Source organism: Pelophylax lessonae, assembly GCF_965119305.1.
Source record: "Pelophylax lessonae genome assembly, chromosome: 3".
Classification (NCBI taxonomy): domain Eukaryota; kingdom Metazoa; phylum Chordata; class Amphibia; order Anura; family Ranidae; genus Pelophylax; species Pelophylax lessonae.
In genome coordinates this window covers 606,493,909-606,506,171 of record NC_138770.1, presented here as the reverse complement: position 1 = coordinate 606,506,171, position 12,263 = coordinate 606,493,909, and the positions used below count along the sequence as shown (strand labels likewise).

At 42.8% G+C, this 12,263-nt stretch overlaps 1 protein-coding gene across 1 annotated transcript in view; it reads left to right on the top strand.

Moving 5' to 3' along the window:
- The window catches only part of DNAH14 (dynein axonemal heavy chain 14), a gene marked incomplete at its 3' end in the record, with an annotated part of 442,814 nt that overhangs the window by 310,751 nt on the left and 119,800 nt on the right, over positions 1–12,263 (top strand). The window contains exons 49-50 of the mRNA XM_082252323.1: positions 2,713–2,841; positions 5,332–5,472. Of these exons, the coding sequence (XP_082108449.1) occupies positions 2,713–2,841; positions 5,332–5,472 (270 nt within the window). The remainder of the gene's footprint in view (positions 1–2,712; positions 2,842–5,331; positions 5,473–12,263) is intronic.

Genomic DNA, 12,263 nt, shown 5'->3' with positions numbered 1-12,263 from the left:
TATTAATGCAGTGCACCACAACACACAGGATATACAGCTCAACAAATCAAAATTAAAGTGTGCAGGACTTTTCCCAACACATGGGTGCAATCATATGCTGCTGAAAAGAATAGACTTTCCCTTGTCTGTGAATTACAGTGCGTCTGATGTGAAACATTTGGCATAATCTTCTGTAACAGGAACGTGTCATCTGACAAGTCTTAAAACATAAATTGGACACATCCCTGGTAGATGCTGATAGCCATGTCTAATTAGTAGCTTGGAAGCTCATCACTGAAAACAAAGATTAAAATAAGCAGCTGGGTGTCAGTTTGCTGTCTTTTCTGCAAATTAGATAAAATGATTTTTAAAAATGCATACTCTCCACTTTTATCCAATTCCTTCTGTAGGACAGCAAAAAAAGATTATTTAACAAGAAAAAGGGCCATTTGTAATCCAAATCCAGTGTAAGTTTGTGTACAATTGAATGCGTGCGTACAGCTGAGAACAGCATTTTTCTGTATTACTGTCAGGCAAACTGCATTGGAGATCTCAAAGGATAGCAGTCAGGGGATCCTGCTAACAGGACCCTACAGGCACAGCATTCTGTACTCCTAAAGCAAATGAGCATATTTGTCACCCTTTCACAGTAAGACTACAGCGTCAGGAAAAATTGTCGGGATCACCAGGTACAGTGAGGGGAAAAAAGTATTTGATCCCCTGCTGATTTTGTACCTTTGCCCACTGACAAAGAAATGATTAGTCTATAATTTTAATGGTAGGTTTATTTTAACAGCGAGAGACAGAATAACAACAAAATAAACAAAAAGGGATTTCAAAAAAGTTATAAATTGATTTGCATTTTAAATGAGTGAAATAAGTATTTGATCCCCTAGGTGTCTTCTATACAGGTAACGAGCTAAGATTAGGAGCACTCTGTTAAATGGAGTGCTCCCAATCTCAGCTTGTTACTTGTATAAAAGACACCTGTATACAGAAGCAATCATTAAGAGTTGGTTCACACTGCCACGACTTGTCAGGCAACTTGGTCGCCTGACAAGTAGCGCTCCATTCTGTGCAATGGAACCGTTCTAATCAGAGCGACTCAAGTCGCTCCGACTTAGAAAAAGGTCCCTGCACTACTTTGGGGCGAAGTCGGAGCGACTTGCATTGACTTCTATTAGAGAAGTCGTTTGCAAGCCGCGATTAAAGTCGTGCTGCACAGGCGGCTTCAAAGTCGGGGCGACTTTGAGTCGCCCCGGTGTGAACCGGGTCTCAATCAGATTCCAATCTCTCCACTATGGCCAAGACCAAAGAGCTGACCAAGGATGTCAGGGACAAGATTGTATTCCTACACAAGGCTCTGGAATGGGCTACAAGACCATCGCCGAGCAGCTTGGTGAGAGGGTGACAACAGTTGGTGCGATTTTTCGGAAATGGGAGAAACACAAAATAACTCTCAATCTCCCTTGGTCTGGGGCTCCAAGACCAAGATCTCACCTTGTGGAGTTTCAATGATCATGAGAACGGTGTGGAATCAGCACAGAACTACATGGGAGAATCTTGTCAATGTTCTCAAGGCAGCTGGCACCATAGTCACCAAGAAAACAATTGGTAACACACTACGCATTGAAGGACTGAAATCATGGAGCACCCGCAAGGTCCCCCTGCTCATGAAAGCATATGTACAGGCCCGTCTGTAGTTTGCTAATGAACATCTGAATGATTCAGAGGAGAATTAGGTAAAAGTGTTTTTGTCGGATGAGACCAAAATCAAGCTGTTTGGCATCAACCTAACTTGGAGGAGCAGGAATGCTGCCTATGACCCCAAGAAGGTGACAGGACAACTTCACTACATCAAAGGGACGATGGACAGGGGCCATGTACTGTCAAATCTTGGGTGAGAATTTCCTTCGTTCAGCCAGGGCAATAGAAATGGGTCATGGATGGGTATTCCAACATGATAATGACCCAAAAAACACAGCCAATGCAACAAAGAAGTGGCTCAATAAGAAGCACATTAAGGTCCTGGAATGGCCTAGCCAGTCTCCAGACCTTAATCCCATAAAAAATAATGAAGGGTTCAAATACTTATTTCAATCATTAAAATGCAAATAAATTTATAACTTTTTTTAAATGCCTTTTTCTGGATATTTTGTTGTTATTCTGCCTCTCGCTGTTAAAATAAACCTACCATTAAAATTATAGACTGATCATTTCTTTGTCAGTGGGCAAATGTACAAAATCAGCAGGGAATCAAATACTTTTTTTCCTCACTGTATATAGTAAGTGTTTTGAAACCGTAATAAAAAAAACATTCTTTCAGCCTGGCAGGATGGTTAAGCCACCGTCCTATTCAGTTTTGTAGACACTATTACTCTTTGCAATATCCAATTTTGACAGGGGATCGACCTCACCAATTTTCCTATATGGCCTTGTTTCCAGGTTTACTGTATAAATGGGAACTTTTAATATGACTGGCTGACTTTATCTTTTGCTGTGGTCAAGTTCTATGCTTCCATTTGGTTCAATGGCTGTTTCTGTGCTATGCTTTCTTAATAAAATCCTAATAAAAAATCTTTCACTGCTATACATAAGAAGCAAAAAGTGTGCAAATGTGAGCAGGTTTTTTGGTTATATATACAATTTTAAGTGGCAACAGATTTTAAGAAATGTTTTCAAATTAAACTGGGTTAACTAAATGTCTCTTATTTTCTTCATGGCTTTTCTTAGGTGGCCATATTTATTGATGACCTGAACATGCCAAACCCTGAACAATATGGTGCCCAGCCACCACTAGAGCTCATTCGTCAATTACTAGAACTGGGTGGCTTCTACGACACAAAATCACTTACCTGGAAGGTGGGTATCTTTATTTTATTCTTTATATGATTATGGTTCCTAGTACTGGTTCTTGGTTATAACCGATGATGCCTCAGGTTGAAACTGGTAGCTGGTGAAGTCAGTTATTGATGACAGAAGTCTCTGTACTGTAGATTGGGAAACAGCTGGTCATTGCTTCCTAAGTGTTGCAGCCACTTAAGGCCCGGTTAGCACTGGTGCAACATGCGCTCCGACTTTGAGAGCATATGTCACATGACTTGTAAAAGTCAATGTTTCCCTATGAGAGCCACCTTAGGACCGGTTCACACTGGTGTGACATGCGCTCAGACTTTGAGAGCACATGTCGCATGTCATGTAAAAATCAATGTTTCCCTGTGAGAGCCATCTTAACTGGTCCGACTTGTGTCGGCCTGACTTTGGTCCAACTTGGGTTCGATTTGTAGCCCATTTAAATTAATAGAAGTCTAATCCAAGTCGGATCAGCATCTTAACTGATCCAACTTGTGACATGCGACATGTGCTCAGAGGCAATGTTAGCAATGCAAAATGTATTCGAAAAAATAAACGGCATGGGGTCCCTCCCTCCAAATCTATACCAGAGCATTAGGTCTGGTATGGATTTTGAGGGGAAGCCCACACCAAAATGGAAGACCCTTATCCGAGCTTGCAGCCTGGCATGGGGCGGGGGGGGGGGGGCTCTGCCTTGTCCCTATGTTGATGGAGACAAGGTTCTCTTCCCCACAACCCTGGGCTGTGGGTTGGGGGTGTGCAGGTAGCAGATTTATCGGAATCTGAAGCTGCTTTAAAAAAGGCTGCCAACCCCCCCCCCCCCCCCCCATGTGAATGAGTATGGGGTACACAGTAACAAAACCAAGTGTGTAAGAAAAATGATTACTGTGGGCAACAGTAATCATTTTTTTTTTACACTAATAAACCTTTTTTTTCTTCACTGATCTGTGCACTATTAAGTGAGGACACACACTGTAGGTACTGGAAGTTAAAGCTTAAAATAATTTGGAAATAGTAAGGACAGAAGAAAGGGGGAAAGCAAGTTAATGGTTAGCCCACCCAAAACTCATATTTATATTTTTGGTGGATGCTGGAGAGTGAGGACACTTTTACACATGTGTGGTTGATCAAAATCAATAGGCTTCTAATGCCCCAAAAATTGTGTTGAACATTTTTTTGCTGCAACACACTATGGTGCATCGCAGCACATTGCAACACTGGTGCATTGCCTAAGGCCCTGTTTACACCTGAGCATTTTTCAGCTCAAAAAAAGCTCATCTCTGAAGTCTCAAAACGCCCAACAAGCAAAGTCCCATTTATTTTAATGGCCCCTGTTCACATATGGGGGTTTTGCCACCTGAAGCAAAAGGCCTGAAGCTCAAAAAGGTACATGCACTTATTTTTTGGCAGATTACAAGCATTTTTGTTAGATGTCAATGCCTGCCTCCAAACACCTGCACAAAACACCTGAAAAAATGCCCAAAAAAACACCTGAAAACGATACGCTCAGGTGTGAACGGAGCCTTAGTGTTTAAAATACATTGCCATGCATTTGGGTAACACATATGTAGCCGCAATGCAAAGATGTAAATCGGCCCCTTAAACTCTATTGATGAAATCCCTGTTGGGTACTCTAGCGGTGAAATCTCTGCACTGAGTTTACACAGAAGTAGCCAGAAAACAAAGGTGGACAGGAACACCTAAAACACCTTTCTGGACATGAAAAGTGTCATTATTGCAGGAAGATCCCTGGATTGGCAAAGCCAACCAGTTGCATCTGTAGCTAAAATATTATTTTTAGGTGGACAGATACTTTAAAAATGTTGGAAACAAAAAAAAAAAAAAAAAAAAATGAAAGCAAAGAAAAAAAAATGGAGGCCTTAGACATGGTTAGAGCAATCATTCAGTTGATGCTGGTGTTTTATTGTTAACATAGGGTTTACAAAACTTTCAAAAAAGAAAAGGATCTTTATTGTAGTCACATGATTGTAGTTTTTAAATCTCATTGAACTTGATTTAAAATATCTGTCACTTTGTTTTAATGATCCTTATGCATGTGTGGTAGCTTTATGAATTGAGCCTAATAGGACTTTAATAGCAAAACTCTTATTTTTTTATTTGTTGGCTCAAACAATACTGGAAAATTTTTGGTTTGTCATAATCCAGTCTATTCTGCTCATTTTTTAAATGTATCTGCCGAAAAGAAAACCTGTTGTTTTAGCAATAGGTTTAAAGGTTTAAAAGGTCTTACTTGTATAATAAAAATGTCCTTAATGTCATTAATGTCCTGGCCATATCAGTATAAGAAAAGGTATTGTTAAAAAAAAAAAAAAAAAAAAAAACACCTAGTGTGTTTGTGTTGCTTGGTATCTAGAGAAATAGCCTCATCTTTTCATCTGGCAAAAATTGTCTTGACTTCTTCTGTCAGTGGGTATTTTTAAATGTCGGATTGCCAAAATAGTATAAAATCCTAATTCAGCAACTACCTGTTTCCTCCAGAACATCCAGGATGTCTCTCTCATCGCTGCTTGTGCGCCCCCTGGTGGAGGAAGGAATGAGCTCAGTCCCCGTCTTCTAAAACATTTCTGTATGTTCACCCTGCCTCACCCATCTGTGCAGGCACTGCAGCATATATTCCAGGTAAACAAGAATACAGTATGGATGAAAATTTAAAGCAGAATTATGGGGTATGCAAAATAACAAACACGCATACTCGCCTCCATTTTGCAGCATTTGTGTAACACTGCAACCATCCCATACCAGCTTTAAGAGAGCTGACAGATCACATGACCGCTGATCAGTCAGCTCTCAGTCCACTTGTAGCTCAGTGCACCACCACATCACTACTTCATTGGACAAGTGACATCTCAGAGCTGCAAAGGGTGCTGGAAGACTTTGATAGCAGCTCTTAACAAGGAGCAGGTTACTGTATAATACCCAGCATGTGTCACTGACTATGAATCCAACTCTGATCTTTGAATGTTGAAGCATCTCCACTCAGAACCACCAGCCCAACATATCCTAATAGTACTGGCATGGGTGGCATACACCCGACTCTCCTACCCAGTCTTTTCAGTTTCAATGCATTTTTATTATTTTTAGAACATTTTTACAAGCCATAACAAAGTATGGCACAGTATGGTATTTCGGCAAAGAATGGAACACTTTAAGTTCAGCATAGGAAAGGTGATGCCTATTGTGAACAAGATTGCGACAGATGATATAGTGAGGCTTGAAGCAATCAAGCATCTGGCTGCAGTAAGTACATGTAGAACTAACTTTCTTTTAGACACCACAGGTGAAGGGAGACCCAGCAAATATACAGTATAAGCTTAGATCAAGTAAGATTTTAATTTGTAAAAGAGTGTAGACAAAGGATTTTATTCTTTGCCAAAATGGCCGTATCTTGGGGCAAGTCCAAAATAGGTGTGGTAAAGAGTATGTAAGAAAGCAGATGTATAATACCAAAAAGAGTTTAGATTTATTTTCCTTATAAACAGTACAGAGAGAAATTTTGTGTGTGGCTGTCCAAATCGCACTACAGTCCTCTAACAAAAGTTTATTTAGTATCAGTTCCCATTTAATCATGTTGCTATGTTTCAGGGATGTATCAGAGAGTGGGGTGATCAGGATGACCTTATACATGAGATTAGTCCCCTGCAAGTTGCACCTGTAATACAAGGCTTTTCAAAGAGAGTGGTGGGGGAGGGGGGTAATTGGGATTAATTTTGTGGAAAGTGTTTAATTTGAAAGTATCTAAAAAAGACTTGCAAGTGTAACTGTCGCTGTAGAGTTGGAGGAAATAATTTTGTCTTCGCATCAATAAGGGTGTCAGTGTGGAAGAAGTATTTGAGTTTCCATGGCAATACCATATGGTCAGTGGAATAGCTGGTTTGTAAAGAAAAGATACCATGGGGGAGGCACCAGATATTGAAAATTTTGCCGGCAAACTTTCCAAATCCCTTTAGTAAACTTAATTGCAGCAAGTAGGTCAATATTACTGCACTTGGTTGCAGACCCATGAGTAGTTATCTTCTTTTAACATCTACCCTGACTGAAGTAGGGAGGAAATTCAACAACTCATCCTCCCTTTCTACTCTCTGTTAACTAATAGTGAAATGTGAGAGCCCGATGTGGAAATGTGAGAGCCTGATGTGGAAATCATATAATTATCTGCAGGTCAAAGCCAGAAAGTTCCCAGATCTGATTACTTGCAACTATACATAAACAACTTTCAATTCTAATGAGTATGTGCACATAAATTTGCCGGATAACATCTCTTCTATGTTTTCTAATAGCATATGTTATAGGGCTCTTTAGCCTCATTAGATTCTTTTCCAGTGAGTCTATGTTATGATGATCGCAATGTCATGGATCACAGGGAGCAATGCAGAAAACAGATCCAACGTCACAAAAAGGAATGCAGGGAAGTTACGCTTTGGCAGCATATTGCTCATCTAGAGGTGTCTGCTTAACCTAGGGTTGGACTTCAAAGCAAACATGTGCTTTGCCCATGCAGATTATTTTAATTCCAGCCCCATCAGCAGCAAATACTTGCTTTCTGTTTGCTCCCCCACTAATCCATTTAACCATCAATGGTGAAGAGAACTTCCAGGTATGGCAGATCGTGTGACTATTTTTTTATTCATCCTATATTACATCACTGGCCATAGGCGGCTCTCTAATTAGGCAAATTAGGCGGTCGCCTAAGGCCTCGCACATACAGGGGCCTCACGGCCAGTGACGGAGCGACAACATTTAGAAGGGTGCAGTCAGGGAAATCTCCCAAGTTAAAGATTGCTTTAAATCCTCGGATATAAAAGTTGCAGCAGTGTGCTGCAGTCCTTTAACTGCAGCTGCCAGGTGTCTGTTGTCCACTGACACTTACCCCGCCTTCTCTGCCTGTGGATTGGCTGTCTGATCATGTAATTCTAAGATGTGGAGGAATCGGTGGGTGTGTACCTGCATTAGTAGGAAGTGACTGCCCGGTCAGAGAGGGCCCCTGGGTGGCTAGGGGAAAAAGAGAGGGCCCCTGGGTGGCTATGGGAAAAGGAGAGGGCCCCTGGGTGGCTAGGGGAAAAGGAGAGGGCCCCTGTGTGGCTAGGGGAAGAGGAGAGGGCCCCTGAGTGGCTGAAGGAAAAGGAGAGGGTACCTGGGTGGCTAAGGGAGGTGAGGGCCCCTGGGTGGCTGAAGGAGAGGGCCACTGGGTGGCCTAGGGAGAAGGAAGGGGCCCCTGGGTGGCTGAGGGAGGAGGAGTGGGCCCCTGGGTGGCTGGTGGAGAAGGAGATGGCCCTGGGTGATTGGGGGAGAAGGAGAGGGCCCCTGGGTGGCTGGGGGAGATGGAGAGGGCCCCTGTGTGGCTTTGGGAGAAGGAGAGGGCCCCTGGGTGGCTGGTGGAGAAGGAGAGGGCCCATGGGTGGCTGTGGGAGAAGGAGAGGGCCCCTGGGTGGCTGGGGAAGAAGTAGAGGGCCCTTGGGTGGCTGCAGGAGAAGAAGATGGCCCCTGGATGGCTGGGGGAGAAGGAGAGAGCCCCTGAGTGGCTGGGGGAGGAGAGGGACCCTTGGTGGCTGGGGGAGAAGGAGATGGCCCCTGGGTAGCTGGGGAAGAAGGAGAGGGCCCCTGGGTGGCTGGGGAAGAAGGAGAGGGCGCCTGGGTGGCTGGAGGAGAAGGAGGAGAGGGCCCCTGGGTGGTTGAAGGAGAAGGAGATGGCCCCTGGATGGCTGGGGGAGAAGGAGAGGGCGCCTGGGTGGCTGGAGGAGAAGGAGGAGAGGGCCCCTGGGTGGTTGAAGGAGATGGCCCCTGGATGGCTGGGGGAGAAGGAGAGAGCCCCTGAGTGACTGGGGGAGAAGAGGGCCCCTTGGTGGCTGGGGGACAGGGTGAGGGCCCCTGGGTGGCTGGGGGAGAAGGAGAGGGCCCTTGGGTGGCTGGGGGAGAAGCAGATGGCCCATGGGTGGCTGGGGGAGAAGGAGAGGGCCCATGGGTGGCTGGGGGAGAAGGAGAGGGCCCCTGGGGGGAGTAAGGAGTGTCTCAGGGAATCATGACCTATAGGGAAATGCTGGGGACTGCGATGTAAGAGCAGACATATATATATATATATATATATATACATACATACATACATACCCAAAGTTTAATGATCTTTGATTAAAGAAGAATTGGTTAGAGAGAATTCTAGAAATTGTGAATTCATAGTACAAAGGTTAAGGCTCTTAATATATACAATTTATACAGTTAATTTTTATCGCTTTAATTATTTTTTTCATTATGGGCGTGAGTGGGGCCTCATGTCCAAGTTTTGCCTTAGGCCTCACAGAGCCTAGAGCCGCCTCTGTCACTGGCACTTGCCAATTGGTCACTAAGGTCCTCAGAACTGCCCTCAGAGAAAACAATACCTGGTACCTTAAAGGTATGGGGAGCATAGGATTCCCTCCCTACCACAGCACTTCTGCTTGGCCACTCAGTCCAAGCACACAGAGTGTTATCAGATGGGGTTAGTTGGGGTTGGAGAGAGAGAGAGTTCTCAGACCTATCAGAGTTGCAACCTGTAGCTAATGCAGGGTCATGTCTCTTCCTTATTAAACAGATTTGTGGGGGAGCAAAAGGTTAATACGTGCAGGTGGGTTCAGTATGAGTGTGGATCTGGTACATCGCTCTACTTGGTAAAACATAGGTTCAATTTAATGTAAGGATGGTCCAGTGGAAGTAATGCTTAGCCTGGACACACCTCCACCATTGGGGGGTATAATATTTTAAATATTTTAAAGAGTGAAATCACATTTTTTTAAATCTTTCAAACTTTAGACTCCCACAAACCGCAAGAAAGTAATCTATAAAAAAGTTTATTGCTTTTTTAATTGTTTTTGTTCTTTTTTTAATCCCTTAAATCACATTTATACAAAAACAATTTTTTTTACAGCTTCAGCTCTTTATTATAACCATACAATCCATTTCTTAATGAATTGTTCTCAGTTTTTTTAGCATTGAAAAGAATTTCTCACCTGCAAAGTTTTGCTTTGTTTGTGGCACCCGGTGAAATCTGTTATTTCCAATAGGGGCAGACTATATAATGAACTCCTCAAAGTACCTTAATGACTTTTGTCATTTTTTTTTCTTTAATTTAATTCAGCATTGCAGTTTTCTATTTTAGCAATACTAATGTGAAAACAATTTTAACGGTGATATTGGGCAAAGTGCTGCAAAGCAAATTATTTTCTCAGTCATCTTAAACAGCCCCATGTTTAAGTACCCGATGTCAGCAGAGTGTATAGCAGGGGTGTCAAACTCAATTTCATCGTGGGGCCACATCAGCATTATGGATGCCCTCAAAGGGCCGGTTATATCTGTAAGATTAGATGTCCAGAGCACCCCACGCCCCCTTACACCCTTACATGAGATGTCAAGAGCCCCCTCATCATCAGAAGTCAAGAGTCACCCACCCTTCCTTACATCACATTGCACCCCCTTACATCCTGGAGTGAGCTTCCAGAGTCTGCTGAATGCTGAGACCAGGAGAGGCAGAGACAAGGTGGTGTTGCGGTTGCACAGAGAGGTGCAGGATCTGAAGGAGTTCTGCCCTCCTCTCAGCTACGGACTGCTGCGAAGGGGGGGGGGCAAAGATGAGCTTTTATGCAGCTACACAGAGAAGCACTGATCTGGCAAATGAGTTCTGTCCCCTCTGTTGCCGACTACTGAGACAATGTGGGGGCAGAGACAAAGGGGGGTGCTGCAGCTGCAGGAGAAGTGCGAGGGCCACATGAAATGGCCTGGGGGGCCGCATTCGGCCCGCGGGCCTTGTGTTTGACACCTGTGGTGTATAGCAATCATTTTATCAGTTTTAGCAGTGATGAAACTCCTATAGACATGGGTGGTAATACAGAATGCATGCAGGGTTTGAATGTGGAACACTGACAACCCAATTCCGGGGTACCACCAGTGGCTACCCTCCCCCTTGGAGCCACTGATTTTTTTTTTTTTTGCTTTTAATTATGCTTTTTTTATTATGTGTATCCTCTTGTGATGTCTTCTGGCCAGTTGTCTGATGTGCTGGGACCTTTTCCTCCTCAGTCTTCTCTTGTTATGATGAAATGATTGCCACTCTCTGCATTAATACACTGAAGGTGCAAGGTGCCTGGCCATGATGTTCTGCAGTTATAGTTATTCCTCATTATTCCTAGTTGGATATTGCTAGTGGTCAACCTTGAGGACTGAGGTCTGTGGTAAAGAGGTGGTACTGTGTGGGGACATCTTTACTTTCAGTGTAACTATGCTTTTTTGTGCCATCAGAGAAAATTCTACTGAATAATCCATTAATGTAACATTTGCATTGTCAACAGATGTGTATACGATATATGGGATACAGATCTATCAGTATACTGTATAATCATTTCAACAAAAATGGTGGAGACTGATGCTTTCATAAAGGGAATAAATCGAAAAAGGCTTATATAGTCATCCACCTAAAGTAACCTAAACATTTTACGGCTTTATTAGTTATTATAAAATACTGTAGCTGTGATCTGACAAAACTTTAGGATAAAACAGATAGGTTAGTCGTTTATGCAGTTCCTACACTAAGCCTATACAACCCCCATAACCTAATTTAATATAAAAAAAAAATCTATGGTACTGTAAATATGTGTCAATCAGTTATACAAGTCACAGGAAGCCATGCTGAGAACCACTCTTTGTAATCAAATATATCTGAAGAATCTTCTTTTAAAATGATTATGTATGATAGTTATGGTGGTATTTGATTATTGTAGTTCAACAACTTGTAAATGAACTAAAGCTAAAGTTTAGGTATTGGACCAATGTAAGTAAGTATGTTCCATACCTTTGGGATCCCCATGAAAGCTGGAAATTACTGTAATAGACACCGCTACTACAGTGATCTCCACTAGCTTCCAGAATCTGTGCCAAGCAGCTGCCCTGCTGCTTAGTGAGCACATGGGGTACAAATGCCATTTAGAGAACACTTTGAATTTTAGTATTATTCTTTGATTGGATGAGGTAAAGATTGTGATGTCACCGCATCACCTCTTCACCTTGTTCAGAATGGCGCGCTTTGCATTCATTGAGAATCTGCAAAGTGTTCCCTGACTGGCGCCTGTGCCAAGCGAGCGGCCTCCTGTGTTCACAATGCAGCAGGGCAATTGCTCAACACAGGACCTGATAGCTAGTGGAGATCACTGTAGTAGGGGTGTCTGCTAACTTGATTTTCATCTTCCACAGGGATCCCACAGATATGGTGCATACTTACTGACATTGGTCAAAGTTGGAAAATCTGTCAAAACTGGAAAAATAGCCGTTCCTTAACATCAGCTTTTGCAGTTTAAAGCATACATCCATTCGGTCATTCAGTATAGTAAAAAAATGCAAGATAATGAATACGACAAAGAAGTGATAATATCCAAATGGGTACTATTAAAACA